This window comes from Hyperolius riggenbachi, chromosome 1 (genome assembly GCF_040937935.1).
Source record: "Hyperolius riggenbachi isolate aHypRig1 chromosome 1, aHypRig1.pri, whole genome shotgun sequence".
Taxonomy (NCBI): domain Eukaryota; kingdom Metazoa; phylum Chordata; class Amphibia; order Anura; family Hyperoliidae; genus Hyperolius; species Hyperolius riggenbachi.
Window position 1 is genome coordinate 407004790 of NC_090646.1, and position 16989 is coordinate 407021778.

Here is a 16989-nt window from a genome sequence, read left to right on the forward strand (position 1 = left end):
CGGACGTGTCATTACCAGTTTCAGGCTCTGCCATTTGGAATAGCGTCAGCCCCGCGCATTTTTACAAAGGTGCTGGCAGAGATAATGAAGGTGTTAAGGAATCAGGGGGTAAGCATTATTCCCTACCTGGACAATCTGCTTATTTTTTCCAAGACAGAGACGGACCTCAGAGCCCACAGGGATGTGGTCATACAGGTTCTCTCTCGGATGGGATGGATCATAAACTACCCCAAATCGAGTCTGGAACCCTCTTAGTCGATTGTGTTTCTGGGGTATGTGATCGATTCCATGCAGGAGAGGATTTTTCTGACTCCAGGGAAAGTAGAAAAATTACAAAGGGAGGTCAGAGAGTTACTCTTACGCCAAGAAGTGGCAATAAGAGAAGTTATGAGGAATTTAGGCCTCATGACAGCATCCATTCCGGCAGTAACTTGGGCACATTTTCACTCTCGAGTTCTCCAAAACTAGTTATTGTAAGTGTGGGACAAGACCCAGGAGTCTTTGGACTCACAGGTTCATGTTCCAGCGCAGGTGAAAGGAAGCTTTCACTGGTGGCTTCAACCACACAATTTAACACAGGGCAGGGTATGGAGACAGGAATCCCCTATAAGAATTTACACGGACGCCAGCGCCTGGGGGGCGACAACAATGGGCCAACATTCCCAGGGGAGGTGGTCCAGGTTGACTGCCAAAAAATCTTCCAACTTCAGAGAACTCTCAGCGGTGAAGGAGGCGCTTCTGGCCTTTCAGGACTTGATTCGACTCAATCATGTCCTGATCTTGTCAGACAATGTTTCGACGGTAGCATATCTCAACAGACAGGGGGGGACCAGATCTCTGAGTCTTTCTCTTCTGGCGACGGAAATTTTTGTTTGGGCAGAAGCCAATCTTTTGACAATCGAGGCCGTTCATATAAAAGGGTCTCTCAATCTCGAGGCGGACTTCTTGAGCCGCCACGAAATCAACCATGCCGAGTGGGAATTGAACCAGGAGGTTTTTCTCTGGGTCACAGGAAAATTGGGTGTCCCAGACATCGATCTTTTTGCTTCACCAGTCAATGCCAAGATTCCTCAATTTTTTTCTCTTCACAGAAATGTGAGTTCTCTGGGGTTGGATGCACTGTCTGTCCCGTGGACGTTCAATCTGGGATACACATATCCACCCCTCAAATTGATTCCTCATGTCTTGGACAAACTTCAGAGGGAAAAAGTAAATCTCATACTCATAGCTCCTGTGTGGCCCAAAAGAATCTGGTTCTCCACTCTACTACGTTTGTCAGTTCAAATTCCTCTGAATCTTCCAATCAGGCCAGACCTTCTTTGTCAGGGGCCGCTTTTTCATCCCAAGCCAGAACTTTTCAATCTGGCGGCCTGGATCCTGAAAGGATGATTTTAAGGAGTAAAGGAGTTTCAGACAAAACCATTGACACCTTATTAAAGTGCAGGAAACCGATTACTCACAAGATCTATAGAAAGGTTTGGAAGGTATATACATCTTGGTGTTCTACACATAATCGGATTCAGACTGAGATCGGGGCTGTTCTTGATTTCTTACACGAAGGCCTCGAAATGAATTTGGCTTTAAGTACATTGAAGGTGCAGTGCTCGGCCCTATCAGTTCTCTTAGACAGACCCTTGGCACAGGAAAAATTGATCAAGGATTTTTTTCGGGCAGTTCAGAGATCAACTCCTCTAAAGCAAAAAGTGGTCCCTCAGTGGGATTTGTCACTAGTTCTCAATGTTCTCTCCGGTACCCCCTTTGAACCTATTGAAGAAATTGATCTAAAATTTTTGACTCTTAAAGTGGCCTTTTTAGTCACCATTACTTCAGCCAGGAGGTTGGGCGATCTACAGGCTTTGTCAATAAAGGACCAGTTTTTGACTATTTTCCCAGACAAAATCATTTTACGTCTTGACCCTAATTACCTACCAAAGGTATCTACTGATTTTCATAGATCCCAGAACATTGTACTTCCCTCGTTTTGTGACAATCCTTCCTGTGCTAAGGAACAAGAGTTTCATTGTCTAGACGTCAGTAGAGCCCTTCTATCCTATCTAGCTAGAACTAGAGAGTTTAGAAAATCTTCTCATTTATTTGGAAGAATAGGGGACAACAAGCTTCAAAACAAACTATTGCTAGGTGGATATGTGAGGCTATTTCTCTAGCTTATAAGACTTCAAGACTCCACTCCACCAACCAACATAAAAGCACATTCCACTCGATCGATGGCAACGTCATGGGCGGAGAGAGCGGGTGCTACGGTCCAACAGATATGTCAAGCGGCAACTTGGGCAAGTTCTTCCACTTTCATCAAACATTACAGGGTGGACGTTCTTTCGCAGCAGGATTTGTCATTTGGCAGGAAAGTGCTTCAGGCTGTAGTCCCTCCCTAGGTGGGTATTTACTTGTGTATCCCTCCAGAGGGTGTCCCAGCTGATGAATAGGAGAAAGCACCAGTTAGTCTTACCGGTAACGGTGTTTCTGTTCAGCAGCTGGGACACAGTCTATTACCCTACCCTATTCTGTCGCATTTCCTTGTACCTATCTATCTATCTATCTATCTATCTATATATATAGTGGGTCACTTGGAGGTGCTTCGCTCTTCCTTTTTTCTCCTTAGTGTTCGGGCTTTTTACTTTATATACACTGGGGATGAAGGGAGGACGGGAGCTTTTTATACTTGTTCTTGTGTTTCCCCAGGATTGGGCAGGGACCAATCCTCCAGAGGGTGTCCCAGCTGCTGAACAGAAACACCGTTACCGGTAAGACTAACTGGTGCTTTCTTGCTTGCAGTCGTGCTGTGAGTTCCTGCGCCTGCGTGTCGAAGGTGTCCAGGCTGGAGTTGTTTTGTCTTAGACGCAAGTACTGGCCGTATGGCAGGGAGGTTTTGACATGTTCCGGATGAAAGCTGTTCCTGTGTAACAGGGAGTTCACAGCTGTGGCCTTCCTGAACCCCTCACAAACCAATCTAGCTACATGCAATATGCATTGCTGGCCGGGAGGCAACCCACCCACTTCCCCCATGATTTCTCCAAGGTGGTACCTGTTTCTCTTCTGTTCACCCGGTGTCTTTCCTACAGGTATTTCCTGCTTGACCCTACCTTTGGTTTTTCTAGAAGGTGCCTTTCCTTTTACCACTACCCTCTCGCCACCAGCTCTGCATATTTCCTCCTGACTCTGCTATCCCTTCAACTGGGCTAAAGCACTGGCCACTTGATGGCGTAGCCCAGTTACAAGCTACTGTTCTGGGCCCTTGTTTTTACATAGGCATGCAATGGTAATCCAAACAGCTTTAAGGTGACTACACCTCACAAGGTCTCATAAAAACGCAGCTTTACCCCCAGTCTTTTTAGAGGGAATGATGGGATTAAAATGGGGCTGTTTTGATGCCAATATTTATCCCTTCATCTTATTTTAAACAGATCTCCCAGGCTTTCTCTCGCTTCATTTGGAGAGGTCGGAAGCCTAGGCTGAAATACACCATTCAGACGGCCCCCAAGAAATTAGGTGGCTTGGCAATTCCAAACCCCCGACTATACCATATGGCAGCGGTCCTCATTAGGATTATTGATTGGCATAGACATGTGGCTCTTAAACGCTGGGTGGGCATAGAAGAAGAAATAATGGGAAGTAAACTGGATCTATTGACCTGGTCAATACGCTCTCCTATTGCACCCACAATGGCTACGACCATGATCACTCAAACACTAAAAAATTTTCTAAGAGTTAGGGAGAAACTTTCTATATCACCTGGTCCGTCCCCTTTATTGCCTATTTTAGACAATCCCAACTTTCCATTGGGCTCGAGTAGCAATAGTTACCGGAGTTGGCGAACGGACAGTCCTCTCCGGGCCTTGCACCTAGTCTCAGGGGGACGCTGGGTGCCTTTCAGAGATCTCCAAACCTCTTTTAATATCCCTAATACTGATGCTTGGAGCCTCCTTCAGTTTAATTACTTTCTTATGTCACAAGGATCCAAGGAGAACTTTTCTAGGTCCCTTACACCCTTTGAAAAAATTTGCATGGACAAGGGACTGGTGAGGGGCACTCTCTCCTTGGTGTACTCCCTACTAAATGACACTGAAGACCCCTGCTCTACATATAAAGAAAACTGGGAAAAGGACCTAAATATGACCTTCTCAGATAGGCAGTGGCACAAAATACTTGTATTTTCCCATAAGTCGTCCATCTCCTCTAGGAGCCAGGAGGCTGGTTATAAAATATTCACTAGGTGGTATCTGACTCCCTCTAGGCTTCACAAAATGTACCCATCGACCTCCCCATTATGTTGGGAGATGCGGCCAGGAAACAGGCACACTGGTACACATTTTCTGGTCTTGCAATAGACTTAGGCGATTCTGGTTGGATGTGAGGGAAATAATGCATGTGCTGACGAATCCCCCCAGATTCTCCAGCTTTCTTTCTCCTACATCATAACCAATGGTCCATAAAGAGATATAAAAAGACGCTCTCTAGACACTTAATCAATGCAGCCAAAATATTAATAGCTAGAAAATGGAAGATGACTGAACCTCCCACCATACAGGACTGGTTTAGAGAGATTGACTGGGTGGAGAAAATGGAGGACTTAACCGCTAGTATGCAAGAGAAGCGGGAGCAATATTGGAAGACCTGGTTCGGGTGGTTTGAATTTATAGAGACCCCCAGATACGCTTCCCTCACATCCAATTAAGATCGACCCTCCATATAACTATACTCTATTGGAATCGCCTCTTAGATATTGCAACATACCCCCTTAGGCGTTCAAGACATTGGCTCGGGACCCCCAAGGTGTAGCAGTATCCATCCTCCTCACTCTCTCTCTCCTTTCTTCTTTCTTCTCTTCTCTCTTACTTTAGACCCTGTTTAATCTCAAGCCCTTCTCATTATCTCTGCAATCTGGTTAATTGCCTTTTTTGGCTATCTCATGCCTACTTATGCTAAGATTTCCCTGTTTACGCAATCAGAAGAGTAACCTGCTGAATTTCTAAACTAAGTTGCGAATAAGCTAACATGGAGGCCTAGGTGTATGTTCCCTATGGGCCCTGGGACTTCCTTGGAACACTAGTCCGGACGTAACTTGGTCTCCCTTAGACATATTTAAATGTGTGACAGGAGCTTCTGACCTAGATTGCACTATATGGTACTTTATCTAAATCTTTTGTCAATGATTCCTGGTGGTGCCGGTTTGCCATCAGGTTAGTTATATCGTTGTACCAACGTATTTTGATATCCATGGTATATGTAATGTCTATGTATGTATATGTAATGCTTTTTCAAAAATTGTTATAAATAAAGAATCTTTAAAAAAAATGGGGCTGTTTTAATTAGAGAACAGATTATATCAATAAAGTAAAATTTGTTTTTAATTGATATAGGAGACATAGAATGTAGTGTGCAGCAACAATGCCAATATGGATATGCTTTTACCTAGGGCGCACTGATTTATGCACTATTAGCCTAATGGGTACAATTGATTATAAAATATGTGCTCAATTTATCACTTTTTGCACTTTTATCTGTTTCACAGTTTATGTACACTGTTTAAGGCCCCGTTCACACTTGCGGTTTTGTCAAAACCGCACCGGATGTCCGGACCGCACCGTATCCGGACCGGACCTGATCCGTACGGTTCCTATCCGGATCCGGTCCGGATCCGGTCCGTTTGCATCCGGTTTCCGTGCGGTGTGAACACGGTTGCGGTCCGGATCCGGTTTCTTAAGGAGATAACAACCTGTAAATACCTGGGGTCTGGGAGGTCAGCAGAAGGGTCTGGGGTCATTGTTGGAGACAGGTGGACGTGTGGAGACCATCCGTGGATACAGAGACTGCAGTTGGGACCATGGATCCAGGCATTTTTTGTATACCTGGGAATTCTCTGTTGTTCGCCTCCTCGTTATCAGACTTATATCAGACATGTTGCTGCCTAGAGCTCCAGCATGAAATAGCTGCTGCCCCACTCTGTGAACTCCATGTGGTCCCCATCCAAAATGCATAGGAAGTGGGGTAGAACGTCCGGTTTTTGTAGCCAGTGTGTTGTGCGCTCTCCGGTTCTCATTACTTTGTATTGGCCGGATGGTGCAGTCCGGCTCCGCCCCGGATACGGCTGCCGGAGGAGCCGGACCAAAAAATAGCGCATGTTGGAACGGACGCCGGAGTCCGGATCCGGTCCGGCTCCGGTCCGGCAGAACGGACGCATGTGAACGGACGCATAGGCTTTCATTGCTATTGCCGTGCGTCCGTTCCGTCCGTTCTGCAAGCGGTCCGGCTCCGGCACGGCGATTCCGGACGGCCACCGCTAATGTGAACCGGGCCTTACACTTGTGAATATTTTTTGTTTGTCAATGTTGGTATTAACCATATTCATTCTCTTTATTTTTCATTGTTTCTTTCTCCTTCTCCACACACCAATGACGTGTGCCGGGGGCGCGGCTTGCAGGTCCTATCTAGGAAGATGCTAGACGCCGTCATTACTAAGGACACAAGCACGTGAGCAAGTGCCAGCTGGGCGCGAAACGGCTGTAGTGCCGTCCATTTATCCCTGGTCACCCGAATCCCACACTCCCCTGACACCTTCAGCAATTCAGGTTTGATGTATTCACATGTGGCCTGTTGTGATATGTACAATTGCTTCATTTTTGGCAAGAATATGAAATAAAGCTCTTGAAGGAACTGATGCCCGGTCTGCCTTTATGTGTATGCATTCACAGACTGTTTTCCTCAGTATTTAAAACGGGCTGCACGTCCCCTAGCTCAAGTCATGTAAGCCATTGTATGGGTGTTTTAGAGAGGTGGAGAGTCTACTGAATTAGATGCAAGGGCAGGACCTACCCCCTGCCCCCCAAGAACTGGATCTGAGTGCCGAGTGGTTTATTTGTTCTACAGTGTACTATTCAGATCTGACAATATTGTCAGAAACACAAGATCTGCATATGCTTGTTCAGGGTCTATGGCTAAAAGTATTAGAGGCAGAGGATCAGTAGGATAGTCAGGCAACTGGTATTGCTTGAAATGAAATAAAATATGGCATCCTCCAGATCCCTCTTGCTTCAGTTGTCCTTTAAAGCGGAATATAACCCTGCATTTCAACTTTGCTCTAAAATATTATTTACAGCATATTATATTCAAAAAGCATTTTTTTTTTACTAGACGAGCATTGGAAGGGTTAAACACAGAGGTTTAAAGTTTGTGGAGAGATATGCAGAAGTTCAGATAGATACATTCTATTTAGTTACATGTATCTATTGATAAATGTTACACACTCTTTGGCTGTCCTCCAAGCTCCTTCTCAGTCAGAGAGATGAGTCACATTCAACACTTAGATACATTTATGTAAACAAAATGTATCTATTTCAGCTTCGGATGCGTCTGCAGAAATCTCCAGGAACTTTAAAGCCCTGTGTAACCCTTCCAATGCTGGTCTAGTAAAAAAAAAATGCTGGTTGCATATATTATACTGTAAATAATGTTTTAGAGCAAAGTTGAAATGCAGGGTTATATTCCGCTTTAAGTGGGCTAAGGCCTGCAAATTACTTCAGAGATGCATATCTTGACTGACAGACCGAAAGATGACAGTCACTTTAAAAGAACAGGCTCTCCTTGGGATAACTTGCTTACCTTTTGAAGCACAGAAAGAGTTCTAGAAATACATTCTATCAGATGATTTGAGGGCAAGACACTTTTCAGGGGCATAAAAATCCTATTTAAACAATTTTTCAAAGTGGATTACAAGCCAGGGAATGCAATTACTCATAACTTGATGGATACTTTTATACAATGGTTTGTGGAATTCTTTGAAGGAACAGCAATTTAGTGTAACTGTAACTGCATTTAGGAAAAGTGAACCTGTGTCCAGCAGGTTATGGATTGAGCAGCTGCCATTAGCCAACTGTCACTAGATCAATGCCCACTAATCCTGGCGCCAATATTACATGTCTAAACATAGTGATAGTTGGGCAGTAAAAGCAGCTTTGTGTAGGACGACGAGGCAGGCATAACTAAATTCTTGGTTCACACTGGGACAATTTCTCGGCATGGACAGCAGCAGACCAATAGACATGTACAATGGGCAAAGCTTTCCTATGGGCTCATCCACACGATGCATTACCTTAGAAAATCAAATAGGTATTATCTCTTTTAGATAGTAGATGCATGGACATCTGTAGTCTATACTATACAAAAATGCTACAACACTGGCAAGTGTAAAACAAGCCTATGTAAGGAAGGATGCATTCTACACAGATTTAATTTGTACATATTTTCTTTGTTCCTTAAATACACACTTAGAATTACTTTGAACAGGACTCACTTGTATCAGGCTTCACGGACCAGCACAGCTATTTTAGTTAAATCTATTCAGGCTTTTAGGCCAAATCAAACGTCTGCTTTAGCTGGCATATCCAAAAACCACAGGAGTAATGAAAAGTATATTTACATGCGCAAATTATTATTTGCAGTGTGCCTGGCTGATAAATGGCAAAAGCAAAATCTCATTGACTTAGCCAATGTCTTGCCTGGCAGCCAATCTGGACAATGAACTGGTAAAAATACCAGTGCACTTTTAAAAGTTCTCTAAAAACACCATCAGCCTTTAAATGCCATGACCAACATGCCTTCCAGTTCTCAGAATTGTAAGCGTTATGCATAGGATATGATGTAAACATTTAAATCATGTGACTGTTGTGTCATAACAGGGCTAAGATCTGCACAGAACTAAACCTTAACCACTGTAGTGCTTTCCCAAAGGCCTCTTTAATCTGCATACTGCATTAGATTTTGACCTACTACTACAATAGACCGCATTTTTCTTGAAATAGAAAGTATTAGGGTCATCTTTGATAGTTCACACACACAAAGAAAGAAAATAAACCATATGTAAATTAAATTGAATTGCAATATTGACCTACCAAAAAATAGGACTTTCACCAGGCTCTTTAACTTTGTAGTATTCTTTGTCTTGTGGCAAGACTTTTGTCAATCCAAAATCTCCAATCTTTACTCTATTTTCATTTTCCACTAAAATATTCCTAGTTGCCAAGTCCCGGTGAATATACCTTTTGATTGTGAGATATTCCATGCCCTGAAAAATTATTTTCACATTAAGTCTCAAACACCATAGTGCACTTAACATACAGCTGTTAAAGCATGTCACTACAATAAAATTACTTTGAAATCTAAATTAACATATTTAAAAATCAGTCAGCCGAAACATTTGAGATTGGCACAAAATCTTCATAAATATATTAAGCTTTGCAGGTTTATAAGTTTCTCGTACAGGAAGTGGAATTGCTTGGATTACTTTCAATACCCCTGCCTTAAACACTGCTACTGCCCAGGAAGGAGCAGTTTGTGCACTGGCTCTAGCTGTGCGCAAGTGAAGTTTAAGGACAATTATTAAAAAATGATTAATTTTGAAAACAATGTAATACACAAGTATAACTTTAATAACAATTGAGAATAGAATAAAATCCAAATGTTTACCCTATAATCAAGTTTACGGTTTTCTAAATAATGTGGAAATCTCAGTCGCTATCAGTGTAGTGGATAGTCCATTTTACATACTGTATGTGGATGTGCGTTAAATGTTTCTAACCCAGAGCAAACCACTTTAGTCCTGTTCGCGTTGCAGTGCAAGTGCCACCCCCATTTAGTCAGCTAGCTGGCAGGGCCACACAAGCTGCTATGTCCCCAGCTAGTTGCTGTGTAAACTGCCTGCAGGGCCACTAATAACAATTGGGAAGATCGCCCAGCGTCTCACTGATGGTGTTGCCAGCGGCAGGCATTTCATGAAGGAGCTGGTCTGGAAGACAGCATGTTACCAGCTGTTTCAGCAGTAGAGTAGGCATAAAAATTGAATATCTTAGCGAGCTCCACCCCTATTGCACCTTCCTCCCAAACAGTGAGTATGCTGCAAATTCAAATGTCACACCAACATGTAAATTATAAAAACAAGAAAAATTTGCGCTGCCTCACAGTCCACTAATAGTAAGGGGTAGTCCAGAGGGCAATTCTTGGCCTCGTAGCCACCACCAGCGTAGTTTGTCGTCCTCAGTCAACCTCAGACAGAAGAAAAACAAGAGAAAAAGAATTCATCGCACAGCCTGTCAGTTCAACACTTGATCCTCCACCAGCTAGGGCCCGTGTGGTCATTAGAGAGTGACACCTTCTTCCTGTGCTCCACCACCCGCAGGGACCGCCCTCACCTTTGGCTGTAGCTGCCCAGACCTCACAGACAGCAATCAGCGCATATAGGTAACCACCAGGACCTGGCTTCTCCTCGCTTCGGATCAGTAGAATTACTCACAATTCCAGTTGTTCATAGAGCAAAAAAAGAACATATCATTGCGTAGGCTGCTAGTGTAATTACTCAAATAGGACCAGACCCAATAGTCACTATATCACCGTGCGTATGGATCTATGGGGGCCACCTCTAGACCACACACGTGTGCTACCACCTCCCAGGACCGTGCTCACCTTTATCAAATGCTGCCCCAGTCAGACAGCCAAACAGCACTCTATGGTGAGCGGTCCTCCATGGAAAGCAGAAACAATCCCTCCACGTATGCAGCTCACTGCAACTAAACAATCTCAATATGGTGTAAAACCGTTTATTAAGAACAGTTTAAAAAAGAGTACTACTCACAAGCGTATAAAAGATTCAGGCATATCATAAAAAATCATGAGGACGTCTCCTCCATGCACTGCGACCACCTGTCCGTTTAGCCACGCCCAACGCGTTTCGTCTTACGACTCATCAGGGGCCCTGATGAGTCGTAAGACGAAACGCGTTGGGCGTGGCTAAACGGACAGGTGGTCGCAGTGCATGGAGGAGACGTCCTCATGATTTTTTATGATATGCCTGAATCTTTTATACGCTTGTGAGTAGTACTCTTTTTTAAACTGTTCTTAATAAACGGTTTTACACCATATTGAGAGTGTTTAGTTGCAGTGAGCTGCATACGTGGAGGGATTGTTTCTGCTTTCCATGGAGGACCGCTCACCATAGAGTGCTGTTTGGCTGTCTATGACTGGGGCAGCATTTGATAAAGGTGAGCACGGTCCTGGGAGGTGGTAGCACACGTGTGTGGTCTAGAGGTGGCCCCCATAGATCCATACGCACGGTGATATAGTGACTATTGGGTCTGGTCCTATTTGAGTAATTACACTAGCAGCCTACGCAATGATATGTTCTTTTTTTGCTCTATGAACAACTGGAATTGTGAGTAATCCTACTGATCCGAAGCGAGGAGAAGCCAGGTCCTGGTGGTTACCTATATGCGCTGATTGCTGTCTGTGAGGTCTGGGCAGCTACAGCCAAAGGTGAGGGCGGTCCCTGCGGGTGGTGGAGCACAGGAAGAAGGTGTCACTCTCTAATGACCACACGGGCCCTAGCTGGTGGAGGATCAAGTGTTGAACTGACCGGCTGTGCGATGAATTCCTTTTCTCTTGTTTTTCTTCTGTCTGAGGTTGACTGAGGACGACAAACTACGCTGGTGGTGGCTACGAGGCCAAGAATTGCCCTCTGGACTACCCCTTACTATTAGTGGACTGTGAGGCAGCGCAAATTTTTCTTGTTTTTATAGTAGAGTAGGCATGCATGCTGCAATGTGCGTGCCGTAGTACACGTTAGACAGACCAAGAAGGGGAACAACTAAAGTGCTTCACCCCAAATTACAAACATTGAATGCACATACTCCTGAGCAAAATGTATTATAACATGCATACTAATCCTGAAATAAATGGAAAGCACGCAGACAGAAACAGGGACAATATTTGGAGTTTTATCTCTGCCCTCATGTCTGCAAAAATACTCAAGTTTTGATAGTTGTCCTTTAAGTGCTGTAATCTCCATAAAAAGCCCTTCTTATGTGAATCATATAGTGACAGTAGCTGAGTGGAAAATAACTATTTAGAAAAAAATGCTTCTCGTCACTTCCCATCCACACAATAGACACACATGCAATTAGAGATAATGCACGATAATTATCAGAATTAGAATTCCGATAATGCAGTACTGTAATATACTAAACATATTAAAAACTGCCACAGATGGTAAACATGTCACAATGATGTTGGTAACAGAATTATGGCATTAGAGGAAGTAATAAAGATTACTTGGGTAGGATTCTTACAGTCCATGTTTATCTTTGAATCTGGATATACAGGGAAGTAAGCAGATTCAACATGTATGGTAAACCCAGGCTTTTTCACCAGACTCAAATATAAAAGAAATCAATTAACAAGCATCCATTATACATATACTTTGAAATCCTCACAAGCTAAATTTTTGACACCTACTTTGTGTGTTTTTCTTTCGCAAATGTATCACCTCCTTTAGTTTAGGATATGGCCATGGCAATATAAAGCAACCTCCATCCATTACACCATAAGGATTTATTTTCCTTCAGTTGTGTTCTATTCATAAAAGTGAAAAAATACAAGCAAACCTGTGGCAGCTTCAGGATTGAAGTAATCCATGAAAGAAAAAGAGTGGCAAAGCGGTGTGCCATACAACCTTGCTATCTCATCAGTACACTGAGGCTGTACTTCGCACTGGTGAGTCCCAATGTCTGGCTATACATCTGGGTTTGGAAGGGCAGCTATACCTCTTATATTCTTATCACACACAATCTCAGCCTCTTGGTTATAGTATCACCTGGAAACTACACTAATCTGTAGGCCAGGCAATTGTCAGGTGGGGACAGAAGAGGGTGTTGGTAGTCAAATTCCTAACGAAGTATGGGGATGCGTCAGGTTCCAGTTTTGTTGCAGATTGAAATACAGAGACCTAATAAAAGGTAACTTTAAGAACAGAATTATAGCACAATTATCCCTCATATATGGAAGCTGGACATAGTAGTACATCCAATTAGCACTGACACATTACGATTGACTAAGGAGTACATACCATTATTAATTTCCCACATTCTAACAGCAAGAGAAAATGTTCTAATATGTTGGTGAATATATCTGTAGCATTAGTGCGGTCCAACTACTTAAAGGCTTTTAAGTCCCCTATACTTTCTTTGTGGTTTTGGGTCACCCCGAGCTGCTTGGTTACGGTGTTGTACTGAAGGGTAGTAATGCTAGAATTCTACAGCGCAAGATAAAGGAGCCATCACCCCAAATCTCTGTGGATTTTTGCCAGGAGTGCATCTTTATTAACCTCATTTGAAGTGGAGTTATTTTATGAAGACAAAAGCAAAGAAAGCTGGAGCCAGAGTAGAGAAGTTGTCCAGATCAGCCAAGTTTGTCAGCTGTTACATGAAACAAAGAATATGATAGGTTGCTCTGTGGAAGGACCCCATTATTGCTCTGTTTTAATAAACACATTTGAATAAACCAGGTACAGATTAAACATGGCCAAAATTATAAAGCCTATGTCTAATATGTGGTTTCTTAGTTTGATATAAAGTTAAAAGTTGACCTTGTCCACTAATCACACATTTAGACTGCATCAGATGCAGCTTTACTGACTACCTCCATTGCTGCCCAACCAATTACAAGCACCAGGGCCCCATTGTGTATTCCCACCTATGTCCCAACTCTGCATTAAGTGCAGCAAATACAGGAATAACCAACCTAAGATTGCCAGGCTGCGGGATACTTTCTGTTTCACCCCCTGCAACAATGATGTGGGTAAAGTATGGGGAAAAGTGGGTGGACTGGTGTGATGTTAAATGGAGAAGGCAGTAGATATAGCCAAGTGGCTTTTGTGGCATTAGCACACAGTTGATAGAAGGAGAAGCCTAGAAAAATGAGTACATATTAACTGAGTGCTGCTTAGTTCGGCGCGGGGAGAGCTGAATGACGGCTCTCCCTTTTGCTCCTAAACTCCCCGGTGGCATTAAATATAATTCCCCCTCCGAGTTGTCGCAACTCAAAGGAAGTTGTAATTCGGGGTCTGTCCGCCAGAGCCCCGAATTACCGCTCTGCAGGGTCCGCATCATGCCACTGCTGCTATGATGGTGCACAGCGCCGCTTGGCAAAATAACCTGCTTCGTAGAAAAAAATATATTTTGCAGCAAGCCTATATTTTTGGTTTGGAAACGTGCACCAAATGTCAGTGCCCTAGTTGTGGGTCAGATATATGGATTGTCTATTTAAACTATAAAGATCTAATTTAAAAAGTTTTTCATATCTCTGCACACAACTGTTAACCTGTGTTCCACATATCAGGTGTACAACAAGTATATTAAAACACGCAGCTCTATGTAAACTCACCTTGCATATCTGTGCAGCATACTGTAGAAGTTTTTTGAAGTCCAGTCTCTCCTTATGTTTTTGTAGATAGTCTCTTAGGCTTCCATATGGCAAATACTCCATAATCAGTCTAAGATTTCTACGACCTGTTAAAACATGAAGATGGTCATTTTCAGCCAACAATGAATATCTTCTAAAGAACCAAATTCCTTCTCTTTCCTAACTGCATACCTCAAAAGAGCATCTTTCTGTCATTCTACACAAGAAAAGCTTGATCAAACAAAATATAATGAATTTGTATTGATAAGAAAGATTAAAAAAAAGCCAAACTGCATTATAACAAGGCAACATGCATTGAGATGCCAGCAGTTTCACATGCTGGCATCGTCAGGATTAACACCAGAGGACCCTGGTGTGCAAAACCAGTCGAGTTGGAGTCCTACTGATTCCTTTAGTCTAGGATTGTTATAAAGAGCCATCTTTTAAACATGGGGTGCCCTGTAATCTGTCCTTACCTTTTCTTTGAGTTTACTAGATTAATAAAAGTCTAGACAGTATTTATCCCTTATTTTTTGATACATGATCAAAATGGTTAAAATTGCCTATGTATATTGTGGAGGGATTCCCGCTGGGACATACTGCATTGTATTTCATGGGTTATTCCATCAGAGGGAATAGATGCCACGGAGGATCCTGTGAAATCTAACTGCCAGGGTGTTGTTGCACAAGCCTGACCAACAACTTTATAGCGTGGGTTGTTAATAGCTGGCAAGCCCTTTATATTGTATCTTCTTGTCAGCACTTGTTGTTTGGATTCATCTGATCAGGAGTGATTGTGGAAGACCTGCGCTGAAATTCATTGCTAGTGCTTGTTTGGGACATTTTGAACTTGTCTTTCTTTGCTCCTTCTCTGTGGTAGAACTATTACTACAGTATGTTTTATGAATTTGCACTTGAAGCAACATCAACATTGTTTGGTACCACTTAAAGTGGATCTTCGCACTAAATGAAAAATCCTGCAGCATTGTTGAAAAAAAAGTTATAGTTACTTGAGTAGCCTTGTCCCGCTAAGCCATCTCGAAGACCCCACATCACTCGATGCATAGCAGTGTACTACACTACTGTACATGATCCTGCCGCTGTGCCCCTCTCTCCACGCTCTGGTCCTTTTCATGTAGATATGCTCCTCTTCTCCTCCTCTTACAACAACAGCAATATTATGGTACACTGTGGCTGCCTTCTGCTATTCAGCCCCCCTTGACCTCAGTCATCCCTGGTTCCGTAATTCTGCATTAGGGATCTGTTACAGTAATCCCAGCAGTGCACTGCGCTGTGGTCACACATGACGTGTGGCAGACATATGCTGCTGTGGTTACTGTAAGAGCCAGTAATGTTTAAGAATGGAACCAGGGGCGATGGAGGAGCAGAATAGCGACAGTCGGCTGAAGTGTACCAATATATTGTCAGTGTACCAATATATTGCTGCTGCAAAAAGAGGAGACGAGAAGCGGAGGAAAGGAGCATATCTATATGAAAAGGACGAGAGCGAAGGGAGAAAAGCGCGGCTCAATGTGGTAAGTGCTCCCTGCGAACTCTGCATCGTGTCTTCTGAATATAAGATGCACCTGCTTTTCCCCTCCAGTTTTGGGAAACAAAAAGTGCATCTTATATTCTGAAAAATATGGTTCCAATTTTCATCCAAACTATTACATTCTCTTTGATCAACATGTCCGTAATTGACACAGAGTGATTGTGCACTAACCCAAGCCTGTCCTTAACATCATTCAATAAGACGTACCATCATTTTCTTACAACAACATGTTAGCAACTAAATTGTGCAATAAGTTGGAGGTCTGTAGGCCGTTTTAGGTTTTAAACAGGGTTTTTCTTAAAGTGTACCTGAAAGGTTAAAAAAGTGACCCAGGGGTTACTTGCCACAGGAAAGGGAAGCCTCTTGATCCTAAATAGGCTTCCTCTGTCCTCCGCGGCAGAGGGGATCCTGCACTGGAACCCTCTGAAGATCTTGTAGGGGCGCTTGGCGTGCACGTATGCGCAGCTGGAATCAGGTCTACTCTACTGCCTATGCACGAGCCGTCTGCGCAATACAGCTGACCAGATCGGGCTCGGCTATTTCCGCCGGAACCAGAGTGGAGAGCCGGTACTGCCACGGCAGGCAAAAATAAACATTGTTGGCTTCTGCTAGGGCTGCCAGTGCTTAATCAGGCTGTCAGATGGAGACAGGGGAAGCCTCAATAGGAAAAAGATGCTTCCCCCTCCTGAGGTAAGTACCCCCCAACCCTGGGACACTTTTTTCCCTACAGGTTTACTTTAAGCATATTAGCAACAATCATCAATTTTTTTTAACCAATTTCTTGAAGGTTTCTTAATTTATTAGCATTGCTTTCATGTTCAGCAAAAAAGTCACATCTAGTAGTGTGAGGACCATGAATTGACCTGGAAGAGCTTACCTGCACTGTAACATACTCCTTTGTATCGAACAATGTTCTCATGCTGTAGGGATTTCAGGATCTCAATCTCCCTTTCAAAATCTCTCATGTACTCTTCAGTGCTATGCTGCAGCTTCTTAACAGCTACAACTTCCCCAGTGTTGTCCTGTAGAGGGTCATACCGGCAAAGCTCAACACTTCCAAAGTTACCCTGGAATGAGGGAAGAGGGGTTCTTAGAAAAACACACTTGATTGCCCAGAACATTTGAGTTGCTCCTCACACCTGTGCAGGCTGAAAAGTTTGTATTTTGCTTTTCCTTATCCAACTTCAAACCTTAAA

At 43.3% G+C, this 16989-nt stretch overlaps 1 protein-coding gene across 2 annotated transcripts in view; it reads right to left on the minus strand.

Moving 5' to 3' along the window:
- JAK2 (Janus kinase 2) overlaps positions 1 to 16989 on the minus strand; it is a 349977-nt gene that overhangs the window by 42632 nt on the left and 290356 nt on the right. For both annotated transcript variants that reach the window (XM_068235595.1, XM_068235603.1), the window contains 3 exons: positions 16671 to 16860; positions 14224 to 14348; positions 8907 to 9079 (listed from right to left, as the gene is read on the minus strand). In XM_068235595.1, the coding sequence (XP_068091696.1) occupies positions 8907 to 9079; positions 14224 to 14348; positions 16671 to 16860 (488 nt within the window). The remainder of the gene's footprint in view (positions 1 to 8906; positions 9080 to 14223; positions 14349 to 16670; positions 16861 to 16989) is intronic.